This window comes from Drosophila sechellia, chromosome 3R, assembly GCF_004382195.2.
Source record: "Drosophila sechellia strain sech25 chromosome 3R, ASM438219v1, whole genome shotgun sequence".
NCBI classification, from domain to species: Eukaryota; Metazoa; Arthropoda; class Insecta; order Diptera; family Drosophilidae; genus Drosophila; species Drosophila sechellia.
The window spans coordinates 17,040,645-17,056,525 of record NC_045952.1 but is presented as its reverse complement, the minus strand read 5'-3'; the positions used below and the strand labels follow the sequence as shown (position 1 = coordinate 17,056,525).

The window sequence follows — 15,881 nt, the reverse complement described above, 5'->3', positions numbered from 1 at the left end:
TGGGGATTGGCTGGGGATTTTTGGACCCCTAACCACACCGCATGCCCCGGCATGGCGAGCCAATGTCAAATGGCTAGAAAAACCTTTCGGGGTCGCCGACATTTTCAGCGCCGCGTGTCGACCAAAAACTTCTGCCATCGAAATCGAATTTGACACAAATTAATTGCTATTTGATTTGACAAGTGCGAACGCGGACGGGGGCGGGGGTCGATTGTACGGACACAAAGAGCAACAGCGGGGGTTATGTTTAAGTGTTATCATCTAGAAATTGCTTTATTTGTGAAATGTTAGAAGAGACATCTAATGAATACTGAATGAACTCCTTGGCGTTGTGCGTGGAGCCGAGCTCGTTGTGGCTTCTCTTAAACTCGTAAGCTTTGCGAGGACGATGAGGGCCTCCAATCCAGCCTAGACCTTGGGCGCAGCTGGCGGGGATTGGTGCGGCGTTTGTGGTGCTGCCGCCTGTGCATGGACATGGGGCACGACGGGCGCCGCAGTGCTGCTCTCGCCGTCGCTGGCGTTTAGGTGGGTAAAGTGCGGCCAGCTGGAGATCTCGGCGAAGAGGCGGCCTCCAGGACACTCGGTATCCCGCACCTGTCGGTGGCCCAGCAGTTTGTAGGCGGGGTCAATGTAGCCCTTGAAAACTCCGAAGGCGATCAGGTTCTTGGCCGCATCCAGCATCTGCTTGGGCGGCAGTTCGGCTAAAGGGAAAATAAGGAAAAGTAATTAGTACGGAGTTAGGAAAGAAGAGGATGAAGAGGAGGAAGAAGGCTCATTAACAGCCTAATGAGAGCTGTAGTAGAGCTGTAGTAGAGAGCTTCCTTAAGTTTCCATGACTCTTTAAACGGTCTTAAAAGGGAGTCTATCCTCTTAAAGTTAGTAGTCTTCTTTAACTTACTTCTCCAATCTCCGATCAGCACGATGCCCACGCTCTTGTCATTGTACTTGGGTGCATGAGCTCCGATGACATTGAATCCCCTGCCGGTGTAGATCATGCCATCGCCGCCGATGCCAAAGCTATAACCAATATCGTTCCATCCGCGCTCCAGCTGATGGAAGTCCTGCATGTCCCGCATGCTCTTCATGCATTCCGGAGTGGAGTAGCACACGGCCGGCATGTACGAGTGGTGGATGATGACGTAGGGCGCGGGTCCCTGGAAGTGGTCCACAGACTTGGGCAGCCGGGCACCCCAGTCGGATCGGGAAAGCAGGCGGGCGGTGGCCACACCGTCGCCCAGATTCGCCTGCTGCATGTGCTGACTATAGCCTGAAAACAAAGATGCAGTCATCTTTGATTAGTTGCGTTCTCACTACCTGGTTGTTTGTTACACAAAAGCTATAATTTATTTGGCAAAAACACACAGTCAGTCAGTCGATTCACTGTAATTTTGAGGAGTGTGCTCGGGTACATCCCACATGGAAAATTTGGTTTTTAAATTTTTTTTTGCGAGCTGCTTTTTTTGCTTGCGAGCTGTTTGTTTACATTTATATTCCTTGGCGTGGCGCAAACAAGTTCAATTTTAACTTTTGGCATACTTTATATCTGGCCCCCAAAAACTCTTGCCACTTCCAAGACAGTCAGCATTTGTTGGCCCTAATTGCAAAAGGGGGGCGTGTGTACTGCGGAGGGGCGGGAGGTCGTGTGGTCTGCGGCTCTGCTACCGTGTACATCGCTCACATTCCATTGATAAATGATAGTCGAACTCGGATTCGGATTCGGATGCGGATTCGGTTTCCCCACGGAGCGCTGCTGTCTGCGGATTTCGTCGGCGGTGGCGGCGGCGGTGGCTGCGGTTCCGACGACCCACGATTTTCAACTGACGCTCGGCCGGCACCACAACTCCCCAATGCCGCTGAAAACCCCCGTTATGGGCTGAAAAACAAGTCGCCGATCGGATCGGCTCCGATTGTCAATAGCGATCGTCATCAGTTGGCGCTGAGCGCGAACCAAATATGCTAAATTGCTGTTGTGATAGGTGATTTTTATTTGATATGTATATTTGCTTGACATTCCCTGGAAAAAGTTGGGCATATCGGTTTTATGTGGGAAAAACCAATAAAAGTAAACAGACGCTGTCAAAATAGTTGATATTTTACCTTTTTAAAATTAAATACTGTCAAAAAGCGAACAGTTTATTTAAAAAAAATATTGGTAAATATATTCCAATGCTTTGGTAGCAAAAGTAAATATTTACATTAGCTGTGCGCTGTGTTTGTATACAAACGCGCTGATGATATGCAGATATGAATGGGTCCATTTGACAGTAGGGCATACTCGATTCGTGCTGGCCGGTGGCCGCATCACCGTGACTCAGCTTGAAGCGCTCAATGCGAAATGTTTAAAAGCCAAATGGCAGAGGAAGTGGCCGGATCGCAACAGGTGCTACAGGTCTACGGGTATCATCTATCAATGGCGTGAACTTTTGGCCGTTGACACTGCGGAATTGAGGAGAGGTTCCGTTTGGCCCTGGTTCCCCTACCCCCGATTCGTGGTGAGTCATAAATGCAAATTCAGACTCCAATCCGAAAACTATTTCATTCAAGTTTTTACTGCTTGCATATATGGTATGTATGTATGTGTGCATGCTGACTGAGCTGGCAAACATGGGGATGCAAAGGGGAGAAAAGTTCGAGTGCTGCCATGTTTGCCGGCGTCTGTGAAAACTTCTCCGGCCACGCCCACAGCGGCCATACGCCCACGGCATTTATATGCATACGGAAAACTTGGCGGAGAAAGTGGGCGAGTGGTTGTGGGCCGCGGGAAAGCGGCGGAAAAGCGAAGGCGACGGAAACAGGAGGCGCAGCACTTGACTAAGTTAATAGCGGCAGTTTCTAATTAAAATTTACGGAGAGCGAAAGTTGCGTGGGCACACAGTTGTCGTCAACATAATAGCATCCGGCTGAATTACACAAATGGGCGTGTGACTAAAGGATCTGCCATAAGTGTTTCGAGTTTAATTTTGCCGTGTGTAGGTGGTTTGTTTTGAAGATTTAATCACAACAAAACAAATTGTATTGTATTAGCTTGGCATTTTAAAAACATAAAATGGGTTAATCAAATTCGCAAAGTGCTAATATATATATAAATATGTGTTAACATCCAAAAATAGCCAAGTTTCCTCAGGTGCCGAAGTGAATATTAATGAAAATAGCTAGCCAAAAATGTTCCTAAAAAGGAGTTTATGTTTTGAATACTTTCTATTGACATTTACATTTTTATAGCAACGATTGTAAGGATATCGAGTGCTGTTCTCAGAATGAGTGTGAGTGTCGCGCCCGCAGTTTGGCACCTATCCGAGTTCCTGGATCCAGGATGCGGAGTACTGGGTCCTGAGTCCTGGACTTCATTGGCGGCACGTGCTTGAATAATAAACAGAGCAGCAGTACTGAAAGGCGTGCTGTGAAGGGGGAGGGGGGACTTTCAAATCGTCGGCTGTTTAATTTATGCCGCTTAGTTTTTAGTGCGTGTATGTGTGTGTGTGTAACATGTTAATTACATTTATATTTACAGGCGAGCACGAAGAGCTCAAAATCAGCCCGCTCCCCTAATTGTTGTCCTAATTACGCGGCCTAATAAAGTAAACACACTAAACCCGTTGGCCTAATCAATGTTGCAAACTTTGTGGCACTATTTTGGGCCACATTCACACATTCACAGCACCACCCCCCGCGAAAAAGGCCAAACTATCGCCTCGAAAAGTAATTTCGCTGGCGGAGGCGCAAAGTTCTTTGATAATATTCGATTAATCCCACGGACGCTTTATCGGGCTCGTTGCGCTGCGCTGCTGATTAAATTCTCGCATAATTGAAGTATTTAAATTACCAGCGAATAATTAGAGTGGCAGGAATTACTCACACACTCACACTGGCACTCAAACTCGCACTCACACTCACACCGAGTTCTGGAATGCAGTGGTCCCTTGGGTAATTGTTTGTTTTTAATCAGGCAAAGCACATAATAGAGACATTTCAATATTATTATGTTGACGATGCCGAAGAGGCCGTCAGTCTGCCATTAAACAAATATCCGTGCATTGTACATTGTTTCGGGGAATGTGCGAAATTAAGTCACGCTCGATTACAACAAATTTGAAAAAACAAGAGGCAAAAAGCGACAGTACAACGTGAAAACAAAAAGTACCCGGAGCAACAAAAAAGAAAGAAAAAATTGCACAATAAAACCAGAAAAGAGCGAAAAAGCAACAAAACCAGAAAAGAAAGCAAAGGTTCTGGCTCCAAAAGCCGACTATTTAATTCCCTTTTGATTAATGTACTTAATATATATTCTCTACCTTTTTTTTACAACCATTTTCATCTATTCAACTGTCTGCGAGATTAAAATTACTATTTAAAGGATTGAAATACACAAGGAATCAAAATAATGTATATTAAATTGTGGAATTGTTATTATATTTATAATATATATATTTATTTGTTTGATCATGATTATTCTATTATTTTATTATATTATATTTTTATTCACCTTCGCGAAATTAGCACATTACGTGCTTACTTTTCGTTTTGGACTTGAACTTAGGGAATATTTCGGAATTTGTTTATTTAATTTTTTGAAATTGTTTATTATGTTCATGAAAGCTGACATTCTGGCTAAATTGCGACTTGAAACCGACGAGGTTGATAAGCGACTCTCGTTCGTGGTTAGGGTGCGATTATAATTATGAATATTAAAATCAAAAACCATTTCACTCGCTCGCTGCCTGCCTGTCAGGCCGTAAATGACAATTTTGTTAAATGTCAGTAATTAATTGAAACAAAAAATCACATTTCTGACAGCATGCACATACGTACGTATATGCAGCACCTATCACAGTTCGCTGCATATATTATCTCTGGGCTATCAGTGCGCTCGGCTGACGCAGATTGCACTTGCTGGGCGCTCAGGAATTCAAAAAAAACTCGATCTTATAGCACCACATTCCCATTCCGGGTGTTATCTGCACAATTGGTTGGTTCTCAGGGGCATGGCGATAAGGAAAAGCTCCCTAACACCCGGCACTCACCCATTATCGATAGCAGAACTAATCCCAGTGCTGTCATGTTGCTGCTTTTAGCTGCTGTTGCTGCTGTTGCGAAGTTGCTGCTGCTGTTGAGATGTTGCTGTTGTTGCGAAGTTGCTGCTGCTGCAATCCAGCTGCTTAGGAACTGTGACTTGGATTTAGGAACTTTTGTATCGAGTGCTAGTCGCTGTTTGTTTCTTGTCTTGTTTGTTTGTTTGTTTATTTGTTTATTTGTTTATTTGTTTGCTTGCTTGTTGCGTTGTTTGCTGGCTGGCTGCTACCGTTTTTGATTTTGTTGCTTTGTGGCAAGAGTTGTGCGAAATTTCGACAGTGTGTGAAGGTCAGACTTTGGTGCGGCAGCGCTCACATAGCGGCGTTATGCTTCGTATCAAGCGTATAAAGCGCGAATGTTGGCCAGCATAAGGGCGGACCGGAGTTTATAGAAAAATCCACACACCGAATTCGCACCGCTGCTGCCTCTGCTTCTGCTGCTGCCTCTGCTGGCGTCGCCGCTTCCGATTGCTGTTGCTGTGACCGCCGCCGCTGCCGTGGGAGCAATGCCAAACAAATGGCTAATCGCATCGAACTTATGGCCCCAACGCTCTCGCCGCTCGCTCTTTGATTTCGATTTCGCTCGGAGTGAGCTTTTGGCCGCCGCTGCCTCGCCTCGACGGTTACCGCCGCTGCCTCGGCTACCGCCGCTGCTTCTGCTGCTGTCAACGTCGCAGCCGAGTTTGATAAAGCTGTTATCAGGCGACCAAGTGCGCTAGGGTCACGCTGTCGCCTTTAGGGATATTTAATACGATGATCGAACTAGCGCCTCGTGTGCGGTGAATTACCCATGCCGCCGCAAAATTTATTGGACCCATTCAACCGCATTTCACCTCCTCCGATCGCCGGTACTTTTTTTCCATTCCAAAGGGTTCTTTTTCAAGCGCTGCGGCTACGAGGGCTATCACACGTGTCACTATGAATCGACATTCCAAATGGCAGATACGCGTGCAGAGAGAGAAAATATTGGCACCAGACTAACAGCACTCACAGTATTTGTTTTAGGCATTCAAACGTTTTCACTTAAACCAACTTGTTTGAAATTAGCTTTGATTATTTTGCATTGAGTGATTACTGATCGCTGTGTTCATGTGTGAACCTTGAAAAAATCACAACTTTTCTTCGCGTGCACGAAATGACTATACTTTGGCCCAACACTTAGATAACCAATTAGGGTTAATCACTGAAAACGTTGCATAGACTATAGGGCACAACTCACGCCCCGCAATCACAATCGCAACTTCCGACAAGCGTGAGTGATTAACAATTCCAACTGTTTTGGTCTGTGACGATTAGATGACCGTGATACGGATTGCTGATCATACGGATCAGATTGACACTCCATAAGTCCATAATCATTCAACTAGTTCAATATCGGTCATTCTCGAAGGTCGCCGCTGATAAGAACCCTCTCGAGGGCATAAATCAGCCAGGGGGAATTTTTTTTTTTTGTGACTAACTTTTAAGACCTTAGTTGTGCAAATAATCAGACAGCTGCGAACTGATCTTAGCATGTGCCAATGGCTAAGTTTAGGTTATTTTTGAATCTCCCTGTGGCGATTTATTATTGTCACTGTTATTCGCCCAAAATGAAATCTATGAGTCATCCGTTGCTTTAAACATCTCTTTTTTAAATGGTAATATTGCGTTTTTGAGCTCACATCTGGGTTTTACTTCTTGTGTTTTGATAAATGAACGAACAATTTCCATAGCTGGAGGTGACAGTTGAATTGTTGAATATTTTTTGCAGTCCGGAAATTTGTCTGATGCCATCTAAATACACAAAGTCACGGAATAGAGTTGAAACAAATGTTGACAGCTCGCAGATGTGATATTTCTTCTTCCGAAACTCCTTATTTGAACATGTAAATTAACCATTTTAATGAAATCTTTAAATTAATTTAGATACAGATTTTTAATTGAAATAGTTTTTGGAATGTTTTCTCATTTTGTATGTTCATAGTGCAAAGTTTCTTCAGATAAAAAATATCTTTGAGTCGGAATCCTTTTTACGATCCAACTTGAATCGTTTTAATTGTTTGGGTTTACCTTTTTGACAAGTAAGAAGACTTGACTTCATATTATTTCAAAAGCTAATACTCTTTAGGCATGATTTCAGTTATTTCCGATTCCAAAACTCAAAACCGTGATTTTTTGCAGCTGTTTGCTGTGACAGCATCACTGCCCCCGTCGTTCTCTGTGCCATTTGCTTTCTTTGACCACCGCCACCGGACATACTCTTTTTTAATTTGTATTCGTGTGATTTAATTTTTGTTTTTGTTGTATTTTCGAATCGGGGATGCCCCTTGGTGGGATCGCTTTGTTTTTTTTGGGGGAAGCCCGCTGCAAATGCGGCGCTGGTATTAAATTGCTTTAGTCGGATTGCCGAGATCGGATGGCTAGACAAATTAACAGCGTTTTATTTTCCGTCGTCGATTTATGGCGAGCAAGCACATTCCATCTTTATCTCGATCTCAATCTGAATTAGTTTTTTTTTCTTTGTGTGCACACAGGTTTTTCGAGTCGAAAATTTCGGGGGATAACCGCCAGATGCGTTCTGGCGCCTCGTCCAAAGGAAGTACAAATCACCGGACTCATTTTCTCCTCAACCTCTGCTTGTCTTATTTTATTTGCTGTTTATACTTGTGGCAAGGTAAACACGCGGACCACACCGACCCCCCCACCGCCCAGCATTCGAATATTTATTACACTTCAAAAAGGGGAAATTTCTCTCAAACGCTCTTGGAAATTGTTGAATTGTTTGCAGCAGCAAAATAGTTGCGGCGCTACTTACCACAACTTGTGGCCAGCTGTTGCTGCTCCAATTGCTCCGAGTCCATGGGGATTGCCGAGGAAGTTGTGCTAGAAGTGGAGACGGATCCAGACACCTTGTCGCCCATGTTGTGTGCCAATGTCTTTGACGCTAACTGAAATGAAGTCCGAAGTTTCAGGGGCAGTTTTCTATTTTCGCTGCCAACAAGGGGACCGTTTATTAGGTCTTGTAATCTTGAGTTGCTCTTCATTCTTGGAGAGGTCCACCACTTGGAAGTTCATAATCCCGCTGGTTAAATAAAAAAAAATGCGTATAACAATTATTTTCGTGTGCATGGGGCCGTCAATTTGATGGGCCCAACCAGGTGGATATACAATGCTAATAAAGATATTTTAACGACCCAGGTGTGCAAATCAGATAAACACACAGCGAAAAATGTTTCTGTACTCATTAATACGAGCTGTTTGTTTAGAGAATGCATTAAGTCCTACAAAAATCCCCCAAATAAATCGGGTATACAATTAAAATGCGATAAAAATCAATTGAATTATCACCGATCGAAAACCCCCGGTTAGAGCATTTCGCATTCGACTTTCGGCAGCTGGTTGTGCTGACCATTGTGCTCATAACTTACCATTCGACTGGCTGCCCGCTAATCGCACATCTTATCAGGGTATTAAGTGCCGCTCACTAACTACGCCTTGGCACGCTCTCCCAGTGAAAAATACCGAGGGGGGGGCAAAAATCACACGCAAAATCACAGGCCTTCTTTTATATGCCCCCCTCCAGATCCAACTCCAGCTCCAGCTCCAGGTGGTGGGGTATTCACCCAGGTAAACATTATCGAGCCAGAAGCTTTACACTCTCGCACATTAGACAAATAAACGGGTGTCTCTGCGTCGGTTGGTTGCTTGGTTGGTTGTGTGTATTACAATTAACAAATGTAATTGCACTCGCCTGGGAATCCCCGGGCAATCCACAATGAAAACTCTTTGATGGATTGGCCATGCAAGTGGAGAGTATATCCATATATATATCTATCTATAGCGCAAAGTGAAACACACTATAATTTCCATGCAGATACTGGCCGCCCTATCTGTTTTCAATATTTCATTTTTCCTATCGGAATAATCGCAATCGTTATAAATGGCTCCCGAGAGCCAACTGTGAATATCAGGCAATAATGAGAAGTAGTAATTTAATGATACGAACTCAAGGGCGTGGTTTTTCTGAAAGATAACGTTGGGGGTTTTTTTTTCAACTTTAAAGTAACTGACCTTATTTAATTTTGGCATCAGATTTGGACTTAATGGAGTGCTTTTCGATCGCGATAGTAAGTGATACATTAATTTTCTCTGCGTGCACACTCATTTAGATATATATGTACATATATTTATTTTTATAAGCCAACACCACCGCCAATTGAAATCTTCGGCTGTGCGAACAATTCATCAGATGTCGCCATATCATTGCCTGTGCTGATTAGTTACGCCTTGCTGGTTGTCAGGAAAATGCGCCCCTTACCCCCCAAATTGGGATTGGGGGGAGAAGGATACTGCTGCTGGTATCCTTGTAGCGGCACGCACATGCCATATATTAGGACGCATAAAATGACAAACGACTCGCGAGGCGCGTAAATTGAAAACTCGCTGAGCCTGTGCGAGATTGCCAGTGCAAAGGATCCGCGGGGTGAAATTGTGTGAGGGGGGATGGTTGGGGGGGCTTGTCCTGAAATGGTTGGCGGGGAATTTGGATTTCGGCGACTTTTTGGCTGTTTGTTATTGCTGCCTGAGCTGTCTCACTCGCTAGCTGGCTGTCGGCCAAAACTTTGCCAAAGTATTCAAATTAAAATTTCAATTAAGGAAGTGAATTTGTGTGTGCCGAAAGTGTATTAAGTCTATACAGCGGTGGCATCTTGGCATTTCACTGCTTCTGTATTCCACGTGTGCCTCTCCTGCCACGCCCCACCTCCACCCCACCGCCCACTTTTGTATGCCCGCACAGAAGGCTAAAACCGAAGTGAACTGAACTGAGCTGAGTCTGAACCGCATTCAGCTGGAGCTGTACCGCCTACAAACAGGGCTCGTCGCCTGTTGTTTGATTTATTGCCAAAGTTTGTCGTCTGTCATATGACATAAGGAGAACTTTGTTGGAATATTTTACATTTTACGCGCCCCCAGATCCACCAGCTGCCCCACGCACCTTGTCCGCTGACATTTTCGATTGAATTCGGAATGAGAACGAAAGAGGCTTTGATCGGCCCTCTGTGGGCATTATTAATAATGCAATCAATTTGTAAACAATTTGGCATATATCAATGCGCTTCGTGCTGGCCATAAATCTTTGGGAAATTAGCTCAGTCACTCTGCCAATGCTGCCGCAAACTTTTGCACTTAAAAATATTGCTAGCGCAAATAAAGTTTAGTGGCTTTCGAGGTTGAGACATTCGCTAAAATATAGATGGCAGGTATATGCAATTTAGACACTATACTATAGTATTTAATGGAATTTTGGACATGAAGTCAAGCAGTTTAAATTGTTATTTCATTCGCTATATTTGGAACCACAACAACCATATATTTCGCTAGGATTTCGCAAGTACATTTTGCGAGTGTGGTCATTTGCAATCCCGCCCCACTGACAGATTGCTGGTCCGCCCTCTTGATGGATTGGCGGCTGGTTCTGTCCTGGAAATATTCCGGTAGCGGGGTCATGGCAGCAGGCCCGGCTAGTTGGAAGTGTGGACAGGGGGCGGTTCCAACAGATTTTGCCATATTTCTGCGTTTTGGCTGCTCCAGTGGCTGCTGCTGCTGCTTTAGCAGTTAGTGACAGCTGCGGTGATGGCTGCAGTTTGCGGGGTGGGATGGGGTAAAAAAAAAACCCACAAATGGAGAGCCGGGAAAACCATAACGCTTGTCCGGTTGGCAGCCATGCATTTCCCAGCAACGGGATGAGAATGTGCCAGCAGGCCTTTGACTGACCGAAGAATGGTATTTCTTTGGCGCTGTTTGCCGGAATATCTGATATCCCCAATGGTCCGAGTAGGCAGCGAACAAATAATAGAAGTCAACAAAAAAGAGAAAATGCCACTCGTACAGTAAACATCCAGCGTTCAGATCCCAGTGTCTGCGGCGTGGTGGCAATACATATATCTGCTTTACAAAGGTAAGTTCAGAGTTGAACATCCTTCGGCTAATTGAATAAAGTTGTGTGCCGCCTGAAGTGTGTGTCCAGCTGAGATTCTTCCCTTGCGGAAGAGTAATCGCAAATGGAGGATGCCACTCCCGTCCCTTCGTCCCTGTTCCCTGTTCCATTCTCATTGCCATTCTCATTGCCCGGCTTGCCTTGGCCCCAATTTAAAAGTTTATGAACTTGTCAGCCAACTGGCGCCTCCACTCAGTCGCTCATCCTTCTCTCTTTTCTGTTCTCTCTTTTGTGTTTCGACAGGAGGAAGGAGGAGGACCAAGGGCCAAGGACCAAGGATGTCGGGGCGCCTCAACCACCAGCACGCGGCGTATGCGCATCGCATGGAGCAAGAGCACAACCGGGTGCAGGCCACACAGGCGGTGAACAGCTACTACAGCCATTGGGGTAAGGTCACATCGCGCTTCGAGAACTGGACCAACAAGGAGTACTACGAGAAGGCGGACCAAAAGCTGCAATCCCGTCGCGATCAGCAGGAGAAGGAGGCGGCCCTCAATGAACGTCGGTCCAGACTTCGCCAGCTTCTGGCCTCGGAGAGCGAGGAGTACAATAAAGAGATGGAACGCCGTCGCCGGCCTCGGGAACCCGGTGGTGGAGACCTTCAGATGCTTGATCGGGTTAACCAGTCGCTCAAGGAGCAGGAGCAACTGCGTCGCAAACTCGAAATGGAGGCCAAGTTGTACGGTCGCTGGCGTCATGGCGTTGACGATGAAAAGCTGCTCTACCAGTCCAAGTCGGACAACGAAGTGCTGGCCAAGCTCAACTGGCTGGACCGCCAGATCGAGAGTCAGCAGCAGCGCGAGGAGCAGCAGGCACTGACCGCGGAGAGGCAGCTCCTCCTGCAGCAGGAGATCAGTCGAACGGAACAGGCTCAAAAGGAGCGCCAGCAGATCCGGGAGCAACAGTTGCGCGAACTGCGTGCTCTGCAAGAATCCCACATGTCGGAGCTTCGTCTGCGACAGCAGGAGGCGGACAAGTTGAAGGAGGAGGAGCAACACTTCCAGCTCTTCCTGGGCGAACTGGACAAGGAGCGGGAACTGCTGGAGGAGAGCAGTGCTCTGGTGCTCAAGCAAGTCGATTCCGGACACGCCTTCAACCTCAAGAAGATTAAGGTCTTCATCCGGCAGCGTAGTGAGGCCAGTCGCAAGCAGATCTCCCTGTGCATCAACATGCTGCAACGCATGGCCAAGTATGTGGTCAAGACGGAGGAGCTAAAGACCCTGCTGGACAAGTACCGCTCCCAGTTGGAGAACGAGGAACTGGCCTGCGCCCAGATCGAAAGCATGTACGAGTCGGAGGCCAAGTACAACCTACAGCGCTGTGAGGAGAACTGGCGGGAACAGCACTTGCAGCGCTACGGGGAGCTAAGCAAGTTCATTGACCAGGAGAAGGATTGCCTGGGCGCCATGCTTCAGGAGAATGTGAGCCAGCAGAAGACATTGGTGGAGCTGAGGAGCCAACATCTGACTGGCATCGAGCAGGCCAACAAGCAGCTGGAGCAACTTAGCCAGGAGCAGGCGGACCAGGTGCCGGCACCATCGAAAACTAATCTCAAAGAGGTCGAATCTCAATCTTCAGTTTCCGAGACTTCCGTGGAGGAGAATCTGCAGCCCAAGGTGAGCGACTCTTTCTCCAATCTGAACCTGGATGTGTGGAAGGATCTGCCCCCAGCTCGCAGCGAAGTCGACATACAGCGCCTGAACCAATCCCGATCCCTCAGTGTGGTCACCTCGCAGACAGCCGCCCCACCGAAGTTCGCACGCAAGCGTGTGGCCTGGACCTAACACTTACATTCCATATTATCGTCGTCGTTCCAGTTAAAATTTCAATGGTATTATTATACATATTGCTAGTTAAGTCCCAGTTTAGAAACTATTGCTACTCCTTGGGCAAACCCCCACACACACACTTTACCTACACTCCACTCCATTTCAATGCACTCCAGCCCCATGAATACCACTCCACCCAAGCGAACACCACTATGTGCACTTGTAGTTGATAAGGCTGATAGATAGGCGCACCCCCTCACCACCCGAGATGGGGGCAATAAATCACTCAATTTGTGGGCCAGCAGGAAGTAAGGCTTTAATTATTGTCAAGCGGCTCAGGAGCGGATATTTCAGTCAGCGGGTGGCTGCCACATATCTGGTTTTGCATATACATTGTTAAATCGAATAACAAATTTACCTGGTAAGTACAAATATTGTGGTTGAAAAGAACTGGCTGGGCATACAGCAAGTCAAAATAGCAAGCCGCTTAGTGCAATGTGATGGGCGTGTCAAGTGCAGGGTGTTTGGATTTCAAATTGTCCAATTATGGCATACACACAGCTCCCTCGTTGCAGATGCGATTAGCATTCAATCGATATTAATATTTGTAGACTCGAGGCAGGTCTCTGGTCGGTTGCCGGGGCAAAAGGCTCTTGCAGGTCACGGGCTGGAGTAACAAGGTTACACACACACACACACATAATTTAATGCATGTGATTCATCATCTATTTGAATAGATTGCCGACACTCGCCCAATCTTCATTCCATCAGCCGTAAGCTGCTCCTAATGGCCAAAATGTTCGCAAATGATGATGAATACGTTTCAATTACTCCACTCGAACTCTCCATCATCAGAAGCAGAATCGGAATCGGAATCAGTATCAAAATCGAAATCCGGATCTGCAACTAAATGGGAATCCGGCAGTGAGCATAATATTCTGACGTATAAATAAAGTACGATATTTCGATATCATTCGATTGCTGCCTAGGCCAGTTCCCAAGGGGATCCGTCCGTTCGTTCATGAAATATTGGTAATTGATATCTGCATTTCTTTCGGCCCAAAGTCAGGCCATTGGAAGGCGCTCCACTCGCTCGATTTAATGGCAATAAAAGCCAGGTATAACAAGATATCCATGCGCTCGATAAGGCCACGTGCATAGAGGGGTTTGCATGTGCATATGTACATATATGTAGATGGAGGAAAATATGCCAAGCGCATCGCAGCGCCTTTGATTAAATTTCTTTGAGTGTTTGGGGCACACAAAATGCAATTTCATTTGCACTAATGGCTGGCATCGCTGCCTCTGTCGGCTGCACTTCCGCTGCCAGCCAGCAACAATGCAGAGACGCTGCGGCGCAGCAGCGGTGGCAAACTGGGCAAAAAACTGCAAAGGAGAGCGAAAAAACAACAAAACGAGCGAAAAAAGATTGTTAAATTGAATTAAAACCAACAGCGCAGCGGGAGAGATGGGTGGTGCAGTGGTTGGTGCAGTGGGTGGGTGTTTGCCGCCAGCGGCGGCCAAGCGGAAGGTATATCATGATGCGAAGAATTGCATGCCGCTCCAAAGCAGAAGCAGCAAAAGGCCTTCACCCCGTCTACCGGCATCCGTCTTTAATGGTGTTACTGCCACGGTGGCCATTACCAACTCTTTGGGCCATCTGCACAAGCAATAAACGGAATTTGAAGGCTTGTTCTGCCACCCACTTCATCCAGCAGGAAGCCCACAAAAGATTACAATGTTTGTCGGGCGGTAAAGAGAACTGAAACTATTATTTTCCTCCGCGGCCCTTAAAAAAGGAGTAACAACAAAGTTCAAAATTCAATTGTAGTATGTATATAGGAAAAACAATCACTTTAAAGTTTCTAAAAAGGCGAAGGGTGAATATTTATGCAATTACTACACAAATTGAAACGAATATGTAAAACCGCATAAGCTTTAAGTACCAATGTTGTATAATTATTGGTTGAATAATGAATTGGGAATAATCCAGATGGGATTATTTATTAAGGCCCAATTAAAATAAATACATCTTATGCAACATAAATATCATCTTTATTCCACATTTTAATTGTGTTACATACAGTTAGCTCTTACACTTAAATTTTCTAAAAAATAAAGCTATTTATTAATAATTAAAAACTCATCAAAATAAAGAATGTCTGGAATTCGGTAAACAAGTTTATGCTTTCAGCTAAAAATCAATTTTTTCCTTCTAAATAAGCATGACTAATTGAGGATTAATAATTAAATTCTTTACTATTTAATTTGTTTCATGTAAACTGAATGCGTTTCTCTCTTACGTGGTGAACTCATTGCAGCAATTATCATAACATAATAAACGAGAGCCAGCATAAAAAAATAAGCCCAAAATCAGTCATTTATTAATTTCATCACTCGCATTGTCAAACTATCAGTCAGTCAGTTAGCGCGTCAGTCAGTCATTCTTTTGGGCTGTCAGTCAGGTTGTCATCCCAACAGTATCTCAATTCGCACAATCAAGTTATTTGCTTTGTCAGCGGAGTGTATTTGGACTAGGCAACTCTGGGTGGCTTTTCAGCCACTGCCACACGTGGAAATGTGCGAGGAAATTCGGGGGAAATTTCCGCATCAAAGAGTTTGCGTTCGCTGGATTTCTGGCAACGTGTTGCCGTCAACGGATTACGGAATGATTACAACAGGTGCGGATTGAGTGGGCATGGGCAACATACATGCATGCCATCCTTCCTCTCTTCTTGGGGGTGGCATAATCTGTCAGCCAACTGTCCCTTAAACAAGATTAACAGCGGATCCGAAAGCGAATGCGAGTGCGGATGGGGATGACAAGGAGCAATTGGGTCGCAAAGAAGCAATAATGCGATGAAGTCGACTCGTGCTCACGTCTGACACACCCACATTCAGATCCACAGAAGCCGGCGACTCCGGATTCAGGACTCAGACAGAGAGACTCGGGCTCAGACGTACAGGGCCTTTTCATCCGGGCGACATTTACGTCAACAATTCAGCAAACAATTGGCAAATGTGGCCATAAAAGCATGACAGTTTTCACTGCCATAGTCGCTGTCC

General features: G+C 45.6%; 2 protein-coding genes across 9 annotated transcripts in view; one reads left to right on the top strand and one right to left on the bottom strand.

The window, feature by feature from the left end:
• Positions 1–13,123, top strand: part of LOC6606819 (trichoplein keratin filament-binding protein) — a 28,174-nt gene extending 15,051 nt beyond the window's left edge. For 2 of the 6 annotated variants that reach the window (XM_002031580.2, XM_032721032.1), the window contains exon 2: positions 11,290–13,123. In XM_002031580.2, the coding sequence (XP_002031616.1) occupies positions 11,325–12,830 (1,506 nt within the window). In that variant the 5' untranslated portion in view covers positions 11,290–11,324 and the 3' untranslated portion in view covers positions 12,831–13,123. Of the gene's footprint in view, positions 1–2,181; positions 2,493–2,544; positions 4,394–10,795; positions 11,008–11,289 lie in introns of those variants that run through there. The other 4 variants (XR_004362020.1, XR_004362019.1, XM_032721033.1 and 1 more) reach the window with 4 other exon arrangements.
• Positions 242–7,984, bottom strand: LOC6606820 (peptidoglycan-recognition protein LB). 3 transcript variants are annotated; one of them, XM_032721034.1, is made up of 3 exons: positions 7,864–7,984; positions 899–1,267; positions 242–701 (listed from the first exon to the last, which is right to left on the bottom strand). In XM_032721034.1, the coding sequence occupies exons 1-3, from the start codon at positions 7,967–7,969 to the stop codon at positions 409–411; spliced, it is 768 nt and encodes a 255-aa protein (XP_032576925.1). In that variant the 5' UTR covers positions 7,970–7,984; the 3' UTR covers positions 242–408. The 3 variants fall into 3 exon arrangements, with proteins under 3 accessions (XP_032576925.1, XP_002031617.1, XP_032576926.1); XM_002031581.2 differs by lacking the exon at positions 7,864–7,984 and adding an exon at positions 5,022–5,556; XM_032721035.1 differs by lacking the exon at positions 7,864–7,984 and adding an exon at positions 1,679–1,817.
• Positions 13,124–15,881: the final 2,758 nt, after the last annotated feature.